A 20,234-nucleotide genomic window follows, 5' to 3' on the forward strand; every position below is an offset into this window, starting at 1 on the left:
ATAGTTTTATGATTTTGTGAGCAACCCAAAACTGCTCTGAAGAGAAAGTAGGTAGTCTGCATAGCTATGAAGAAAAATCCAAAAAAATGAAAGCTAATGCTCAAAAACTAGAAAGCAAACAAATACATTTAGAATGCATTATTTTAAATAAATCCTGTAATTTCACCAGAGTTAAAACTTTTGAGCACCTGGAAACAAATACTGCCCCCCAATTGCTTTGTTCTTAGGGCAGCATTTTGCCGCAGGATGTACTTTAATCATGGCAGAAACATGGCGAAAGCCCGATGTGACGCACTCGGGTGGCCGGGGGGGGCCTGGGCCTCGCTGTCCGTCCCGTGCCCGTGTTCAAGCCCCCCGTGCAGCCCAGCGGCGGGTGGGCTCGGTCCTGACTCCGGTAAGGTCTCTGCAGGGCATAGTCCCCACTTCTGATTCCACTGTGCTCCCACTCTGAACAGCCAAGTTTTAACTGGCTCTTGTCCTCTGTCCCCCATACCGTGTCTCTAAGCGTCACCATTCATTTATAGGTATAAAAATTTCCAGCTAGTTTATTTTCTTATGATGTCTCCCTGGCACCTGTGTTGTCTTCGTCATTGCCTTCATTTTCTTGTTTTCTCTCCAGAATTTCGTACTGCTTTGTTTCTGTGGTATTCAGGAGACTCCTACATAAAGATTTGTTACTAGAGAAATCCCTGTTTGAACTCACAGAGGCTCTACATGTTTCCTTTTTTGGATTAAATACTTAGATTAAAGGTTTTGGCTCTGGAAGTTAGTATTTTTCCAGTCTCTCTGCTGCCCCACTCTGCTGTTTTGGTGGTTATGTTAATAGAGAGGTGTGGGACAAAAGGGCAGCTGGGCCGTGCAGTGCTCTCGCGGCGCGCGGGAAGAGCGTCTCCCCATCCTGCCCCGGGATCTCCGTAAAACTTGTCCCCACCAGGAGCCGGCAGCGTTGGCCCCGGCGTGGGGGCCAGGCCGCCCCATGGAGGCACACCGGGAATTTCTCCCCCCGAGGATTAGCCCTTCGCTTCTTTACAGGCTCCGGGTGCTTCTCTGGCTATTCTGCTCTGGGGACCAATCTAACCTTTCAGTGCCTCTGAAGCCTGAAACTTTTAGGTTTTGATTTTTGTTTTTAACGAAAGCTTATGGTCTAATGTCATCACTCGTCTGCTGGACTGGAGGGTGCTGAGCCCGGTAGTGGCTGTGTCCTGTTCTTCACTAAGTGTGTCAGTTCTTTGATTTCTGGTGTCCTTGTCTGTGAATGAGATACGGCATAAAAGAAGTTCTCTCGCAAGAGGGCAGCATTGGTCATGGTAATCCCGGCTCCTTGCAGATCCTTTAATGGTACGATAAGAGCATCTTTCCTTTGGGAGAGGTCCTACCCGTTCTGGTGCTGATTCAGTGCGTCCTCATTCGTGTGGCAAAACAGGGGCTGCTGTTTACTGCAGGGGCAACCTGGTTGTTTATGAAACAGCAAGTTGTGAGAAGAGGATTTGGCCAGAAACACATTGTGTAAGGAAATTTTAGCTGTTTGTTTCAAAAACCAGAGGTATGGCAGCATTACTGCCAGCGGTGCTGGGCAGCAGAAGTACCGTAGTGCTGACACAACGTTAGATGATAGCGTGGTGACCGCTAAAAACAGATTTGGGAAGTAAGCGGGAGCTGCGCGTCGCACTGCGTGAGAACAGGGGCGATCGCGTGTTGTGAGGTGGGTAGTGGCGTCATCTATGTACGTGTCACGTCATCCTGCTGCTTGGCAGTATTTGCACTGGGAACAAATTTGAAATGTGTTACAAATCGTGACTGCCCCTACGCTGGGCTTCCTTACTAGAAGTAATTTCGTTTGAACAGAAGTTTCCTTCAGCATACTTTGTGCAGCTGGGTTCTACTCAGAAAAAAACAGCAATTGCAATTACATGTTATTGCAAGGAATTTGAAAAACGACTTTCCTGAGAAGCCAGGTATTTTGCAGCGCTCCCCGGGGCCGTGCAGAACAGTTTCTCTCGCGAGTGTGATGGGTAATGAAGAGGGCGACGTGTCTTAAGCATGATAAAAACTGTGTATTAATTACTAGCTCCATTCTTCTGAGGCAACAAGAAGTTTTAGGAAAGGAAAGAGAGTCTCACGCGCGGTCTCCTGCATCTTTAGGAAAACCCAGCCCGCCGGCCCGGCCCTACCCCCGGCGCGCAGCCTGGCCCTCCCAACGCGCGGGGCAACAGCCCCTGCTCGTCCCGAGGCCCTGCCGGCGCTGCCGCACCGCGCGGGGGCCGGGCTTCGGGCTGCGCCGCTCCGAGCCCGGCCGTTGCTCGGGCAGCTCCCGCCGGGCCGTCGCCAGCCCCGGGGCTCCGCCGGGACTCGCGCTGCGCCCGGCGGCAGGTGAAGGCGCTTCCCGGCGAGCGGGAGCGGGGCCGGCACCGCCCGGGCGCATGCGCGGGACCCGCCTCGGCCGGGCGCCGCGGCTGTCGGGGCGCGCTGATTGGCTGTGCGCGGATGAGGCGAAGGCGCTGCGCGCTTTCCGATTGGTCGCAGTGGGAGCGCGTTGCCGCCCGGCGCGCTGTGCGGCCGCCGGGTCAGGGGGATGACGCGCCGCGCACGGCGCGACGGAATTGGGCGCGCCGGCCCGTTAGGGCGGGGCCCCCGTCCCGGAAGCGCGCGGTGCCGGCCGGGTAGGCGGTGCCGGCCGCGCGTGCGCAGTGCGGGCCTGCGCGGGGAAGATGGTGCTGATCAAGGAATTGTGAGTGGGGCCGCGGCGGGCGGGGGCGGGGGCGGCCGGGCCGGGCCGGGCTGGGCTGGGCTGGGCTGGGGGCGGCGGGACCCTGCGACCCTCCGCGCCGGGCGTGCGCCCTGCTCGCGGGACCTTCCTGCCCCGCTTGGCTGCCCGGGGCGCCGGCAGCGCCCGCCCCGCCCCGGGGCCGCTGCGGCCGGGCCGGGGCCGGGGCCGGGGCTGGGGCCGGAGCCGCCCCGCCCTACCCCGCCGCGCCGCGCCCCCTCCCTGCCGCGCCCCCTCCCTCCTTTCCCTTCCCCCCCCCGGGCCGGGCCCGCGGCCTTCCCCCCCCCCCCCCCCCCCCCGCACCGGGCCGGGCCGGACCGGGCCGGGCCGGACCGGACCGGGCGGCGCGGCGGTCCCGGCGCCTTCCCCCCCGGCGCGGGCCTCGGTCGCCGCCTCCTGCCGCTCCGCCCGCCGCTGCGCCCCTCTCGCGTCCCCCGAGCAGCGTCAAGGGGCCGCGCGGCAGCAGCATCTTCCACCGTGCGCGTAGCCGGCGGCGGCCGCGCTGATGCTGCTGCCCCGTGAGCCCCGTCCCGGCCTGGCTCCCTGCCTCAGGCCCGTCTCTCAGGCCGCTTCCCCGGGGTCGCTCTCCGCCGCGGTGCCCTCGGTGTGGGGCGGCGAAACCAAGAGCCCCTCTGCGCCCCGTCGTGCCGCGCAGGCAGCCCGAGCCCGAAGGCAGCCGCGGTGGTGGCTCTCAGTCGCCTTCCGTGGCTTCGCGTGCCCGGAGCTGCGCGTGGAGCCCGGCCGCTGGGTAAAGCCTTCCCCGGAGACCGCCAACAACGTCGGCCCGCACGTCGGCAGCTGCGTCTGTGTGTCCGCGCGGCCGTGAGTCTCCCCTGCGGTAGCAGAGACGCAGAGCGGTTCCAGAGCTGGTGCAGGTGGCAGGAAACGGGCTCCTCGGGTACAGACCCGGCTTCCAGGGGCACGTCAAAGCTTGCACCTAAACTTCGAAGAATAGGCGGAAATTGGCAGAACGGACGTGCCAGTGTTGTGCCCGGACAGCGAGGCATGCCGAGCCAAGTACCGCTGTTCTTGCGCTTTAGCAGGGACTTGCCCCGGTCCCAGTGGGGGAGGCTCTCTGTCTTTCTGCTTTCTTACAAGATAATGAGACGCTGTGTTCTCTGCTCATACGTCCTCATCAGCTTTCTTTGGTACTCTGCTCTTTTGAATTACTGCATTATTTGTCTGTCATCGCTCCTAAGTTTGAACAAAGCTGCTGCTTCTTTAATTGCTCTCGTTTTCCCACACATACATATTAGCTGTGTTTTTCTGATTATAGTCCTGTTTTATGTGTTGCTGCATTGTGTGTTGGCTAAGGTTGAAGTTGCTGAAGTCTAGTACGCTGCCTTGCGGGTCATAAATGTTTCCTCTCTTGGTATTGAGTCAGCAGCTGCTACTACCAGGACTGGTGTCTTCTACATCCATGGTTCTTGCTAGCCAGCTTTGAAAAGAAGTGTAGGGACTTCTGGTCAGGAAAAATGATTTATAACAGGGCTCATTATAGGAATTGTTTTTGGTTGCCTTTTGCCCTTTCTGTATTTGGGTGCAAGCTCTGTTTTTGGCCTGAAACTTGCCATGATTTCACATTTGAGGTGGGTGATGTTTTTCTCATCTTCTCTCTGAAGATTTCGGATGATTTAAAGTAAAATTATTTCACTGAGACATACATATGCATTAAAATAAAAAAACTTTACCCAGTAGGAGATAAGGAGAGAAGTTGCATGGAAACTGTAAGATGTATTTATATAAGACTAAATTCAGTGTGCTGGGGTGACAGTTTCTCAACAGTACCGCGTGTTCTTGTGGGGCTGGGAAGGGGCGCACTCAACCTTTTTGTAGTAGGCCTAAATAAAAACATATCAAACCCACCATTCCCCAAAGTGCTGAGAGTAGCAAAAGTTGAATGAGTTAACTATAACTTTTTTCCTCTTTAAATCAGTGGACAAACTAAATTTATATAGATACTTTCAGGAGTGTTCCATTGTATTGAATCTGAATGGTCACTCCGTTTGTTGGTAAAGGAGTTAACATCAACTAAAAGTAGTAGTTTGTTCCTCATAAAACTAGTCTAGATAATTGTGATTACATATAGGTGATTCTTGTATTGAAAAGGAAAATTAATTCAGAAGGCTCAATGTTATTTTAAGGGTAACTCTGTTCACAGTTGGGTGCTAACTATAGTATTAATTTTTTAAAAGAAGTTTTACAACAATAATAATTTATCTGCATTGTCTTTGTCTATTTTATTATGTAAGGTGAAACTAAACATATTGTTTCTACAGTATACTATTACTGTGAAATATTAACTTTTGCATCTCCTGACGTTTTAGCTGTGCAGTTTATTGTATTGGAACTGTTTGTCTAAATGCACCTGCTTCTGCCACCTAAATGTGGAATGAGCTCTGGTTGTTCTTCTAGATGATTGATAACTGCAGTAATTGCCAAAATTCATTTGTAGGCTCGGAGGGCCTGTGCGTTTGTCCTCCTTTTAAACTGTATGGACAGCTCTGTTTTCAGTGTTACACATGAGAAAAACTGACACCTCAAAGTTTAAACAAATTTCCGTGCAGTACAAAATTCTGGCAGAGCTGGGAATAAGTCCTAGGTTTTCTGGCTCTTCTTCTGCAGCTTCTAACATTATTAATCCCCTTTTCTTTTCCCCTTTGTAAAACATCTGACATGGGATTTTACTTGGGTTTGTTACTTTACATCCATGCAGCTTTTTTGTATAAGGTATTTATACAAAGAAAGATTGAGTTAACTGATTTTAACACTTCCTTCTTGAATATCTTTATTACAGTTTGTATCTGTTACCTGCAGAACAGATGAAACCTGACAGTTTGTTTCATTTTATTGATTTTGCTCTTTTCCTCTTTCAGCCGAGTGGTTTTACCTTGCTCAGTGCAAGAGGTACGTCCTCCTGTTTTTGTTTTGGGGGGATTGGTGGGAAGAAGTTAGTGTCTTATTTAAGTCCGACTAGCCTGGATCCAAATGTTTCCTGTGCTGTGCATCCCCCACTCTACCACATGCGTGAGCCACCAGTCAAGCAGAATGAACCTCTTGCACATCAGTGAATTTCAAAGGAGGCAAATGCCTACAGGCCAAGCATCTTCAGTTGTTTCTGAGCCGCTCCATGGCTTACGATAAAGAAAATAAAATTGTGCTACTCCGCACTGCAGCAGAGTTTTCCTGCTGACCAAGGCATTGGGTGACTTAGAGATGGTAGGGGCCATCTTCCAAGATCTGAAACCAACGATTTAAATGATACATAAATTCATTTAACTGAAACTCCCTCTCAGATATCCAAGTGTATTTCTGAGGAAAAATGTTACACCTTCTTTCTTCTACAGTTTGCATTTTATTGATCCTGTGGGGCTGGTATCTAGTTGGTTAAAAGTATGAAGTTGGGAGGCTGAGTGCTGGAAATTAATCATTTCAAAATCTTAAATGTAAACTAAAATTTGTATTTCTTTTATCAAATTAAGGACAACATATATATTTGCTTGTGGGATGAGGAAACAGAGTAACACATTTAGTATGCTATACCAAAGTGCTGTGTTAATATGAAATAAGCGGTGTACAGACCTGATTCTGGTGAACCACAGATAAATTTTGCTGTATTTTGTTGTATTTTACTAAATACTCTGTATAGAATGCTATTTTTCTTTCCTAATCATCTTGCTTTACTACCAGACTTTCATGGGGAAAATGTACATTCTGTGTGCCTTGAACGTTTTGTCTGATTTTAGTACTGAAATTTTGCCTCTCTTAACCTTTCAGTATCAAGTCGGGCAACTTTATTCTGTGGCAGAAGCTAGTAAAAATGAAACGGGAGGTGGTGAAGGAATTCAAGTCTTAAAAAATGAGCCTTATGAAAAGGATGGCGAAAAGGGACAATATACCCACAAAATCTATCATTTAAAGAGGTGAGAAAAGTGTTGATCCATATTATGTTCAGTTGGTTTTGACCAGGAAATGTTTAACAGTGAGGGGGAACCTGCCACCCTTTACCGTTCCGAGGTACTTGTCTTTTTTCTACCACTCTGTAACTTGGTGAATTGTGTGAATGCTCTGGTGAGTGGAAAAACATGTGAAATACCGTGGATTTTAAATATGTGGGATGGAGTGATGCAGTAACATGTCAAATGTCTGTTCTGTGAATAAGCAGATGCCTCTCTAAGTAGGCATAGTCTGAATCATTAGCATGCAACCAAAATGATAGGTTATTATCACAGATGCTTTGCAGGATAGTCTGAAGGACTGTAATGTTGACATAGAAGGAGGAATGAAAGGAGAATGGCTATTGCACTATAAAGCAAGAATGTCTTTATTTAATCTGATATATAAGGAATTCTTATTGCCTGGATATTTTTTGCATGTTTGCAAATGTTCTTATTGCAGGGATGTTTGTCTGTAACATTCTACAGAGCATTGCACAAGTTCTTGCAGTGTGGTAGGGTAATTCATTTTGTGAGAAAGAATGAGAAAGAGAAAGGGTAATTTTAGAAGTTGTGTGTACTGCAGTGCTGATAAAACCTGGATTATTTGGGGAGATGACCTAAATCATATCTGAACCTTTAGGGTTTTGTGGTTGGTGCTACTCCAGAGGGCTGCAGTACAGCAAAGGGAGGCATATTTTTTGAATTTGTATCTGGTGTCAAGTTGTGAGGATTAGTATTCAAAATGTTCGTAATTGGAAAAAGGATCAAAAGCAAGTTAGAGAATTATTTGCAGTGGGCTATTTTGGGGGGGAGAGGAGAAGAAAAGGCACAAATGTGACAGGGATATACTTTCCCTAGGGCGGCACCATCCAAAAGCATCCGAATGTTAGGACGTATCAGTAATGTAACCATAAACATGAAGGGAAATTTCCTTCAGGGCTGTATTATATATGCTCGTTGCATACAAGTTATGGGTGGTAATTCTCTTGTTTGGCTTTGAGCATTGGGCTTTCAGATGCTTGCTAACTAGAAAGAAGCTAGAGGGTAAAAAGAAGTATGGACGGCATGACTTGTATGGAAGAGTTGAAAGGACTCTGTTTGCTTAGTCTAGAAAAAAAGAAGTCCCAGGTGAGTGGGACACAAGTTTCCTGTTATGTGAAAAGGGATTGATCAGTTGGCTTTTTTCCTTTGACTGCAAAAGAAGAAAGGACAGGAACTTATTTGCCGTATTTGGGGGAAAAAACTGAGGAAAGAATGCTTACATAGATTAAACTCTACCTGTCCCTTATGCATACCCATATATGAAGTTTATTTGAACTCACCTACTTCAGGGCATCAGCCTCAAATATTCACCTAGATATTACCAAATTTCTCTTGTATGAGATTTTGGTACTTCTTTCTTGAGCATCCAATTTTGGACAGCTGTCGTGGACAGGCTATTGCACTTGAGAGGGCAATTATTGTTGAAGATTATTATCTGTAACTGCTGATGGTGGTAAGCTGAAGTTTTCCTCTGAAGGCATGGCTGAAGTGGCTGAATGGCCTTCCATCCAGGCTCCAGGCCAGCTGAGCTACGGGCTTGCTCTACTGCTGACTTGCAGTTTTGCTGGGGGATTTGGAGATGAGATCTCTTGGGCAGCGCTGTCTCTCAACGGTCGTCTTCGCTATACTTGAGAAAAGGAGGTGTAGATAGCACAGCTTCTATTGTGATCATAATGCTGCCAAAATTATTTCTAACTTGCTCTTAACTACTTCGTAATTACCTTCCCTAATTTTCTCTTAATTACTTTGGGAACAGTAACATTGTTGGAGTTCCTGCGTATTTAACTGTAGATTACTTGTACATCATAATTTTTAAAAAAACAGGAGTAAAATGTGTCTGTCTTATTAGAGTGAAAAAAAAAATCAATGAGGATCTTCTGCTGGCAAAAATTTAAAAGTGTGAGTGATGTTTGTTTTTCACAGTAAAGTTCCTGGGTTTGTAAGGATGATTGCTCCAGAAGGCTCCCTGGTGTTCCATGAGAAGGCTTGGAATGCGTATCCATACTGTAGAACAAGTAAGCATGTCCTGCGTCAAATATTACATTTGCACTGTTCTATTAAGAGATGATCTCAAATGGTTTAGGATGAAAGTGTGTGCCTTCAAGTGGTAAATATTTTTCAAATTTTAATGTCGCTTTTGTGAGATCTCCTATTCCGAAAAGGAGATCTGCTTCAGAAGAGCCACCTCAATGAACCAGTTTACTGGTTCCTACCTAGTCTTATTGTGCAGTGTCCCTAGCACAAGTCTGAAGAGTTGACTGTCTTTCTCCAAATACAGAACAGAGCCTGTTTGAAAGGAGGTAGCTTAATTCCTCATAGTCTGTCAGAATATCTTGAATGCTCTGTTTTAACACATTTAATCGTATACGTTCTAAGAGCAGGGTCTACTTCTTTGGTTTGTCTTTGTTGAATGGTTTGAAGTATTGCATAATGAACTTTTAAAGTTAAGGCTAGCAAGTTGTATTCTGCTGAATTCTGCTGATTCGATGCACAAAAATGCTGTTAGACTAATTTTCAATGTTTCTTATCCTTTGAAGCAATCTTTATATATGAGACGTATCAGAAACTATTGTATCTAATAATATTTTGTGTTTCCTTTTCAATTTCATTGCATGTGATTCCGTTGACCAGTTGTGACAGTGAGTATTTGAATTACTATCAGTCCTATGTTGGTTTTTTTGAAAAATGTTTTGAATCTGTTATTACTGTTACAATTGACTCTGGCTCTAGCAAGCTAGCTCCAAGCTTTTGCATATGCCTTGCCAGAATTTCTGGCATGGAGCTCTGTGTTACTATGTTTGTCTGCTACTTGGCTATTATTAGAAACAACTGTAATTTGTCAGAAAAATGCTTTCATTTGCTACATCTTCTTTTGTGTCTTTACTTACCAGTGCAGCTGCAGAATGTCTGTCCTGGTGTGGCATAATGCAAAAAAAAAAAAAAAAAAAAAAAAAAAAAAAAAAGCCAAATCAGAGATTTTTATAGAATCTTGAATGTGGGAAGAGCAGTGAAAAAAAATCGGTCTCTACGTGTCTGAAGTCCTACTTCTGTAAAGTGAAATCCTGTCTGAGTTTAAAATTGGTTAGTCCAGAGTCTAGGTGGATTGTCATAGTTAGGATTTTTTTGAAGACACCCAGCAAAGAGGTCGTGAAGACTTTAACCTGTTTAAGCACACTTAACGGTTTAATGTTAAATTGCTTTATCTGCTCCTTTCAAACATCATTTAGATAGCCACCAGGTGGATGCAACATAAGGAGCTACGAATCAGTTGGTGAATGTGTTTAGCCTGACTCCTCGTGATGCACTTGCACACTGGTGTATGTGTTCTTACTTCTGAAGTCAGGAGTGTTCTGTGTTACTCTCTAGACATACAGTTCAGGGGTAGTTGATCTTAATTGTGTTGTACAATAACATGCAATGTTCATTAGCTGTCATCTCTGCCTCTCAGAATATAGTCTCAATTATTAAAAAATCCCATGGAAATATATCTTTAGTTGTTTGGCTTTACTGTATTGCTAATAATTTGAAAACTTGAACATAGAGGTAAAGAATTTCAGGGCTGAGGAAGAGGGATGCCAAATGAGAAAGTATTCTTATTTCTATTTGTATGTATGCATGTTAGAGTTGGGTTTCTTAAATATGGCTGTGGTTTTAAGTTAGTACTTGGCGCTATAGCTGATATTTCAGATTTAGATACAAGTTATCCCATTGTGCCCCTTTCTCTGTGAAGGAAAGGGACCGTTTCATTTTAGCCTTTAAATAGAACACGTTGCTAGTCAAGGCTTGCTAGTGACTTTGTTGTATATAAATACCATTTATCTAAAAGTTAAGCAGAGAGGGAGTAATCAGATTTGTGCTGTTTGATTTTAATTCTTACAGAATGAATACATGAAAGATGACTTCTTCATAAAAATTGAGACTTGGCATAAACCAGATTTGGGGACATCAGAAAACGTGAGTTGGGATTTGGATACCTAACATCAGTAATATTATCAACACATAGTCATCCAAATAAAGTATTCTGTATCTGGTAATGGCTGACAATTATCGTATAAAGTCAAAGCCCTACGTGGTGATTAACTTAAAACAAAAGGCATTATCCAAATCCTTCTAAAGTGATCAAGCTATTTCTCCTAAAGAGATGCAGGAATGAGAAATTTTTTTTGTTTTAATTTTGAAGTCAGTGCAGATGCTTGATTCTCATCTGAATATTTAAACAGGTTTTCAGTAAGTGTAAAATATTTATTTCATATTCTCTTACCTTAGGAATACTAGTGCTGCTTTTGCGAGCAAGTTTGAAAACAGCTTTGGCAAGGATTTTAGAGTGGGAGAAACTGTCATTTGTCTTTGTACATTTCCTTAGAGTTATATATTGAACCTAATTCTGTAAATTTTCCAGGCTGGTGGTACACTAGTTTTTGTCCCTAGCAGGTTGATTCAGTATAGAGATCTCCTTCCTTTCACCAGGAAACTCTTTTATTGATAGTGACAAATGTATTTATGAAGCATCCACAGAAGTATAGTTGTCAGTATGTTTTGAGTGCCTGGATGAACTGTTCTAACCCTAAAGAAGGGATAAGCTATAAAAATCAGAAGTATTTCATGGGCAGATATGCTTGCCTTTAATTGTAAGTGTAGGTATGCCTAACAGGCTACAGGTATGAAGCTGGTTACATCTGGGACCTTTATGTACCCTCATACCACATATCTTTAACCTGGTGCGTATTAAGGGCTGCATTTCAAAGCAGTTCTCTATCTAGCCAACTTCAAAATGTGACAGGCCTATGATTCAAGGAACTTACTAGATTTAGTCAAGTTATTGAAACCTGCCATATCTGCGCTTTGGAATTTGTGCAGGCTTATTTCTAAATCAAAAAACTTGTCTGGTTACTGAATGGGTAATGTTTCTAATTAGTGTTTGATCTCACTAGCTATGATGAATGTGACAGAAGAATACAGCTTAATCTTAAACCCGGGTTGCCTGAATGCAGAATAGTTGAAGCTTTAATGAATCTGTGCTAGTTTAAAATTGGTTAGTGAGTGAATTAAATTGCAACTCTAGAATATATTCCCCTTTTTTTAGGAGGATGGAAGGAGAAAGGGGAGGTTTTGAGATCCCAGTCTGTCTTTATGAAGTCCAGAAAAGAATCCATGGCATGCACACATACTGCATCCACTGTGTTAAGGTGACATTGTGAAGATCATTCCTCTTCCTCCTTTGCAGGTGCACAATTTGGATCCAAACACATGGAAGAGTGTTGAGGTTGTCCATATTGACATTGCAGATAGAACTCAAGTAGAACCAGGAGTAAGTAAATGCTCAGCTATTGGGATATAGTTTTAATATGCAGCTAATTGTGTTGATGCTTTCTGTTGATTGTGAATAAACTAAAAATGCAGTGGATTATATCCAACAGATAAATAAAAATTATCTTGAATAGAAGCATTGTTTCAGAAGTTCCCTGTTTAGTAAATGCCTTTGTAACTTTAATTTACTGAGTTTGACTTCAAGAGTGACAGACTTTTGGCACAGGTGTAGTTTTTACCCTAATTGTAGATAAAGTAATTGATTTAATCAAACAAGTATTTGTGTGCTCATCTTGGTGTGTGAGACCAAGAGCAAGAATCTATCCCAGCTGGTCCTTTGTGATAGAGCACAGTATCTCCACCAGCCTATTCCTGTGCTTCTGCTGCTACTTCTTGGTAATGAATTATTTAAGTTGTTCTGTCCCTTTACCCATCCTTCACCCTAGAGTTAGGGCAGTCCCAATAGGAACCATCGGGTTTTGCTATTGAAGTCTAAGAGAAGTGTTTTTCTTTTAAAACTTTGTTCAGGAGGATAGTTCTCAATAGACAAATTTTTCATTTCTTCTGAAATGCTGTAGACAAACCTGTTTTTGCTTTAGAAGGTTTGGGATTACTTCTTCAGTTTTCTCTCTAGTGATTGTTTTAGCAAACAGAAGCATCCTGAGTACACCCAGAAATCTGTCCACAGGCCCCTGTGGTCTGTTTCTTGAGAATTTAGTTTGCTATCTTCATATAAGAAGCAAAAAATTAAGGAGAGATTTTTATCAGTAGAAGTATATGGTTACTCAGTGAAGTTGTATGTGGAGCATAGGTGTAAATTCATAAGGCACAGCTTTAACCAAGAGTGCATGGAGGTTCCATGTTGGCTTGCTTATACATGTGATGGAATTAGGCAGCTGGACAAAGAGAATGTGGCAATATACACGAGAGGAGTCCTTCTGAAAAGCAGTGTTTAGTCATCAGCATGCACACTTTCAACTTACTGCCTTTTCAGTTGCATCTTGCACAGAAAAATAGTGGTGTGTTGAAACTGTTTGCATCAAATTCTACTGATATAACTATACAAAGGGATTACTAGTTCAACTTTCTCTGCCATCTTAAGACTTTTGCGAACAGGATGACATTTAATAATTCCCATACTGTTCCCATTTGTTATCAATTTTTTGTTAACCAACTCATAATGTGTATGATCTGATTAAGAAGGTAGGATATGTTGGTTTTTAGATGGTAGTTTATGCAGCTTTAGAGGACAACTTCACTGCTCTTACGTGCCTGTCTGTCTCAGTCGCATGGTATTACTGCTGCTGCTTTCTACACATCTTTATTCACTTCAGTTGTTGCCTGGTTTGTTTTAATTGTAACAGCTGGACTGTTTTATGTGTAGTCATTTATTTGTGGAGAGTAGGAAAATGGTATGTCCTGATACCTATATTTATCAGTTTGTGTTTATATAATAACTTTGATTGTCTTATTTTCATACAAGCAGCCATTCTCCATACTATGTAACTGTGATTTTCTGAAAATAAGTACTTGGATGTCCCATGCTGTGGGGAGAGGGCTCCTTTGCAGAAAAGTCGAGGAAGAGGGCAAAGGGTTCTACTTCATAAATTTCCCTTTTATTACCAACATAAGCTTATAACCTGCAGTATTGCTTAACTCATGTTTAAGAGATGATCTGTGGATTTACATGTGTGAAAATACATTGTTTGGAGAGCCTCCATGTAAATCAAATTAAATGTGTCTTGCCTATTTTAATGCAGCGAGGAATCGTTTTGCTGCCCCTTGTTCTTTCTGACATTCCATATGACCTTAGAGATGAACTGGCAGGTAAATGTATGTTGTGCATTCCCTATTCCATGCCTGGAATTGTGGCAGACAACTACGATGCTGTCATCTGTCAGAATGCTTGCTTGATCACAGCTTGTGGCAACAAACAAGGGGGTTGTGCTTATTATTAATGTTTGTTGAACTGAAGTATTTATTCTGTTTCAAGTATTCTTAGTGAACAGCACAGCTTATGCTGTATGTCCTCTTGCACTATTAGATTACATGGCCTGCCTGTGATATTGCCAGTTTGCTTTGTGTGGGAGACTGACAGATGGTGGTATGCTGGAAGTTCCATTTTCGGCTGAGAACAAAGATCCATCTAGCTCAATATCCTGTTGGTGGCCAGTAGCAGATATCTGGGGAAAGGGAAGGGTGAGAAACTTGGGAAGTACAGGGTGCTGGAAGCTGGGAGGTGCGTATCTGTGGAAAGATCAGTCTGTCTGTGCAGGACTTCCTGAGTCAGCGGTTACAGCTGGCCTGTTGCATTCTTTAGCCACTTATACACCCATGAGCACATCCAATCCGTTTTTGAACCCATTTATACATTTGACCTTTCTGGCATCATGAATTCCCTAGTGCGTTAGGTGGTATGGAGGAAAAGTACTTCCTTTTTGCCTGCCTGATAATTTAATTAGTTTCATGGGGAGGGGAGGGGTAGGGGGAACCTATTTACACTTTCTGCACAATTATCTTACAGATTTTGATTGTCTTTCCTTTTTCCTCCCCCACCTCCTCTATATCTTATCTTTCCAAGATGAGAGTCCTTATCTTTCAGTCCTTCTTCACATGGAAGCCACTTCATATGTATGAAAGTCCTTGGTACTATTTTCAGTATAGTAGCCATTTTTTTTTTATCTTTTGTATAATGTTTGACCTATACAAAGTATCAGAAAGATGAGCGCAGAGTTGTTTAAACCAGTGTCTTAGTCACTGCTGCTGTTTCTATCTTCCTCTTCTTTTCCAGTAACTCCTAACACCATTTACCTTTTTAGCTGTAGCTGAGCATTGAGCAACTATTTTCAAATTCAAAGTCACAATAGACCCCATCATTGTATAGAAGTAGTTAGGGCTAATTTTCACCATATAATTTGTATACTCTTAGCTGTTTCACCTCCTAGATGTTAAGTTTTGCAAGATCTTTTTGGCTCTTTAGTAAACAAAGAGTGACTTTGTACTCAAACTTTTATGCCGACCTAGATAACTGAGTTATTGCAGACTGACATCCTTTTCACTCCACTTTTTTGCCCCCTTTCCTAGACAATTAAGAATTTGTTGGACAACAGAAATTCTCTGGGACCCCACTTGTAATCTCTTCTGTTATGAAAATGTGCAGTTTCTAGCCTTTATTTTCTCTCTTTTTTTACTGGTTATTAGTCCATGAGAGAGACTTATACTAAGATAACTTAGCTTCTTTATGAAGTTTAGGTAATGGACTTCATTAATTTTTGGTTTTAGAAGTTCAGATACATCGTAGTAGTAGAAATGCCCTGATCCATGTGCTTGCTTTATGCCTTATAGTTTTGGAAAGAAAATTTCCTCAGTGAAAGCATTAGCTGTGTTCCATATATTCTGTTTGCCCAGAGGTTCTTCCCCTACAACTTCTTCCTCTTTGTTCAGTGATATTAGAATGATCGCTAGTTCACTCTGTTGGGTAGTCTCTGAAATCACGTTATTTGTCCAATTTCTTTTAATGTTATAATGGGCTTTTTTGGCAGTTGTCATTGTAAGTGGCTGGGGAGGTTGGTGTGCTACCTTTTTAGGTGCCCTGGGAAAAGGAATCCTCAGTGCTGTCAAAGGAAAGTTTTATTTATACATTTATTCTCTCAGTCATCACTTTGCCTGGAAAAGTAACCCTAATGCACTATCTTGGATGCCAGTATTACTGAAAGAATGGAACTACATTTAAAAGATCCAGCAATTTTGATAAAAATTTTCATATGTTCAAGATTTATCTTTGTGTTCAGTGAATGAACCTTGCCCAAGCCATTGTAGTGTGGCGGTTACTTTAGCTTCAGAACTATAATCAGCATAAATATAAAAATAGTAAATTTCTTGCAGATACTAATGGCATGCATATGCTAACTTGTGCTCATTTAAAAATGTATAGAAATAATTTGGCCAACATCTGTGACTTTCTTTAGGTATAAATTTAACCCTGGCCTCTCTTAATCATCTCCAGCATACAATCTAAGTAGCTTTATGTGATTTGTGTATAACAGTCACTTCCCAGGAGAGGAAGAATTCTTAAAGAATAAGCAGAAGTGAACACTCAGTTAACATCAGAAGAGGCTACATTTTTGGAAGCAATTTGAAAGAAAATAAGCATAAAGAAAACAAAGAAATTGAAATCAGGTTTGTAGCTATTTCTGTGCAATGAGGAGATTAGATGTCTCGTTTGAGATCATATTAGGACTCAGTTTATCATATGATAGGCATCTAAAAAGTCCATTTTACTAGCCCAGAAGCTTAGTATCGTCAAGCATTTTACTGCTAACAGTCTTGGAACATTCGGTTTAGGTCATGAAGTACACTCTATGTTAGCAAAAGGATCACATTATACCTCTTAGTTTCTTTAAAAAAGATCGAGAATATTTCAGTTTGAAGGAGAGAGAGAAAGCCCTATTGCCTTAAACTGGATTTTTATCAGACTTCAGTTCTGTGAAGCTGTTTCATTTTGGTGTCCAGATGAGGCGAGTACGTGGATGCATGGGCCATTACTGATGCTTTGCTGATGGATGGTAACTAGATGACTTTGGATCATGTGATTGTATGTTTATTCTGAAGTTGCTTTTCTAGTCTTGTTAAACAACTCCACTATCAAACTGCCTTAAGTGTGTACAGTCTAGAATACAAATTACTGTGTATTGAAGAATGCTACAGTTTTTTTGGGTCTGAAATGTTTATTCTCTTTGTTTGGCTGCTGCTGAGGAAAGCCCAGTGACTTCTAAAAGTCGTGTGATCCGTGGGATTGTGGATTCTGTAATGTCCTTGACTGGTCTAAAAACACATTAGTGATCAGAATCCATGCATCAAAATGGCAGTGTTGTGTTATGTTCAGAGCACCTCCTGACCCTCCCTGGATGGATGTATCCCTGGTCTCCAGTGTTCTCTCATGTGCCAGTATCCAGAGATGTGTGCCAAAAAAAAAACCAAACAAAAACAAACAAACCAAACATGACTGCTACAGACCTGCCTTTTTGACCCAAAGTGTTTCTTCTGTTTTGCCATGATAGACATTTGTATCCAAAAAGGCTTGTCTGAATCACTGAATTTGAACAGATGTACCATTCAACCTTCAGCAGTGCTACTTTGGAATAAAGATACAAAGGAGTAAATGCTTGCTCAGGTGATCATTAGATAGCCCTTTTACTTTCTCCCAGACTTCAGCCTGCTAACAGAACAGGATTTCTTCGTGTTGGGAATGTTATTTACTGGTTTGGAAAATGGAAAAACTTGTGTACACTTTGAATTTTGCTTAATTCCATTTGTAGTGTCCCATGATTTGCAATTTTAATTACACATCTTAAATTGCATATCCCATGGAACAACCTATGTATGTATTAATTGAGCTTACTTCTACCTTTCTACCGTTTCCTCCCTTTTTTCTTTTTTCCGTCCCCTGACTAAGGCTTTTTTCATGTTACCCTCGGTGCTTACAACCTTTCTTCTAGATTGCCTTATAAAAAAAGTCCCTTCTGTGGAGACTAACTTCTAGTACAAAGCACAACACTGCAGTTTTACTTCTGTGCTAATTTTATTTTTCATTTGAACTTCAGCATTCTTTCAAAGGTGAGATCAGGTGACAGTTCACCTGATAGCTGCCCTGTAGTTATAATGCTCTTCAGGAACTGACCGTAAGATGTTCATTATTAAGAGGAAGATGCCATTTAGCTAAACCTGCCAAAGTATGTGAATGCTTTTCTTGCATATCAGAAAGTGGAAAGTAGTGCTGGTGATTTTTTCAGTTATGAGACTCGGGAATCTTGCACTGAGCTGGGAATATGACAAACCTGGTTTTGAACTTTTATCGTGCTGTGAACAATGGGTATTTACAGAGCTTTGGGTCATATGAGTGAAAAGTACTGGTATGTGGGGGTTTTTTTCACAATCAGCGTTATGTGTAGTATCTGCTAAACAACACAGATATGTCTGTTCTCCTGCTTAAAGATTTAATGCAATATTGAATTGGGAAGCCAGAAATTGTGTCTGCCTGCCCAGTCAGTCCTATACTACTCAGGAAATTTTTGTCATGACCCTGCAGATAAGACACCAGACTTGTATCATTTGTTGTGTTGGTTAAAAGTTTTCTTGAAATCATTCTGTCCTGTATATATGCTTTCAAGTTTTATAGTACTTAGGAGAATGAACAATGAGCTATCAGCAGGACTATTACTACTTTTAGCAGATCTCATAGGTGAGAAGACCTGGTATCACCTCTGTAATGTTGTTATTCCTGCTACATTGATGCATCTTGATGTAACTTTTAGCCTGGGTTGGAGGGCTGCAATAGCTTTCTCACTCAGCAAAGAATTGTAAAAAAGCACCTAGATTCAGGGTTTGTTGTGATTATTGGTTTATCTAACATGGTTCACAGTCTCTAAATAATTTGCTATTATAGCGTGCTGAAAAGCTAACTACTTAGTTGTGTTGCATTCATGCATAGGATACTGAAATTCTGGGCAGAAAGTGCCCATGAAACAATATTTGTGTATTTCTATGAATTTTTTTTTTCCTTAACTCCTCCATATTGTTACCTTGCTGCAAAATAAAGTTTTGCTTGTCTAGCTTTCAAGAGGGCTTCAGGATTTTTTAGCTGTACTGTTTGTTCCAAGAGTTGACTGCTTTTCTTCCTAAGAAGGACTTGTTGCTGTCAGGAGTTACGCTCTTGCTGCACAGTTATTTTCCTTAAACTCTGCAAAGAACTGTTGTTTGTTTGTGCTCTGGCTTTAGTCCAGTCTCCTTCCTTGCATGCTGGTGGGGTTAATGTTTTGAGACGAGTTCCTACAATAGCCTCTTGTCCATCTAGACTTTAATCTAGACTTTTCTTTTTCTCCCTCGTTTGTCCTTAACAGAACTTGGTTTAAGTGAGTTTTGAAATGTCTTTGTTCAAAGCTTCTGTCTATGGTTGTTAGCAAAGAAAATTTTGTTATGACTCATGTTTTCTTTGAATTTTTGTTTTCACTACCACATTTTACTTGTAGATGGTATGCATTTCCAGTGTTTCCAACTGGGCTTGCCTAAAGGCAAGAGCACAGTTGCTTTTTACCTATGTTCCTGTGTAGTGAGAGGTAGGATGGCAGATAATGTCAGGTTCTGTGGACTGGTGTGTTCCTATGGTATTTAGTCAAATAATTCCACAAGATAAAATAATGATACCAAAGTTGCATATGTAGGTGAGTTTAAATGCCAAAATGCCAAAGCAAAGATTGCGTATGTCAGCCGAGTTCTTACTTTAGTTTTCTGACCACTGTGTACTTGAAAATTTGCATCCAGTACTGTGTTTCTATAAGCTTGTATGGTGTACACCATAATATACATGTATGAGGTTCCACAGTGTTTTTAGTGAATTAATGCAATTTTTAATATTGACTTTTTGGAAGGTTTTGGATGAACATCCTATTACCTGGAGATAGTGATGCTTATTGGTATTCTTGTTTTGTTTTTTTAATCCTTTCAGGAAGGAGATTGCAATGCAAATGTAGAATTGTCAAGTATATATCGCTTTAATCATTTGGCAAGACTGCGCTTCTGCTGTGTGCATTACACTGAATGCAGAAGCTGTCTTTCTGCTGGAGTTAAAGCCTTGTTTTCCAAAGTTTGTTTAACTTCCTTTAAACAAGCATGCTGACTTCTTAAAAGTCTATTTTTTTCATTAATGTTTTACTTAGATTTTGCACTGTAGTGCTTACAAAGGAAAGTAGATCAGTTAAACTTCAATATTTACAGCCCTGTGTGGAACCGTTTTATTGCAGACCTTCGACAGTGCCTCGCGGCAGCTTACAGAGGGTGCCCATAGCGAGCTGGAGTGTTTCCTCTTTGGTGCGTGTTTAACCGTGGGCATCGTGCTGGGGTCATGGGGCGTGTGTTAGTGCTGGGTAGCCTCCTTGGAGCAAGTTGATTCTTCCTGTCTGTCCCAGCTCCTGGGTGCGGCAGGACTGTAAGGAGGGTCTGACTGTTTAGAGTGAAGGGGTTCTGTTCTTTTGGAGCGAGTAGTATAAGCTGGGGGTATTATAAGCTAGTACAAAGGTTACAGTCCAGTTATAAGTGATGTCACCTCATCCATATATGTGCACTTTATAATCTTAGTGCTTCGTCCAGTCTCCTGTGGATTTTTCTTACTGGCCTTGACGCTTTCA

At 42.3% G+C, this 20,234-nt stretch overlaps 1 protein-coding gene across 1 annotated transcript in view; it reads left to right on the plus strand.

Moving 5' to 3' along the window:
- Positions 1–2,574: 2,574 nt before the first annotated feature.
- PITPNB (phosphatidylinositol transfer protein beta) overlaps positions 2,575–20,234 on the plus strand; it is a 33,955-nt gene continuing 16,295 nt past the window's right edge. The window contains exons 1-7 of the mRNA XM_064521855.1: positions 2,575–2,728; positions 5,641–5,671; positions 6,542–6,687; positions 8,668–8,759; positions 9,376–9,383; positions 10,624–10,698; positions 11,969–12,052. Coding sequence (XP_064377925.1) covers positions 2,709–2,728; positions 5,641–5,671; positions 6,542–6,687; positions 8,668–8,759; positions 9,376–9,383; positions 10,624–10,698; positions 11,969–12,052 — 456 coding nt within the window. The 5' untranslated portion in view covers positions 2,575–2,708. The remainder of the gene's footprint in view (positions 2,729–5,640; positions 5,672–6,541; positions 6,688–8,667; positions 8,760–9,375; positions 9,384–10,623; positions 10,699–11,968; positions 12,053–20,234) is intronic.

The sequence above is a fragment of the Dromaius novaehollandiae genome, chromosome 17 (genome assembly GCF_036370855.1).
Source record: "Dromaius novaehollandiae isolate bDroNov1 chromosome 17, bDroNov1.hap1, whole genome shotgun sequence".
Taxonomy (NCBI): domain Eukaryota; kingdom Metazoa; phylum Chordata; class Aves; order Casuariiformes; family Dromaiidae; genus Dromaius; species Dromaius novaehollandiae.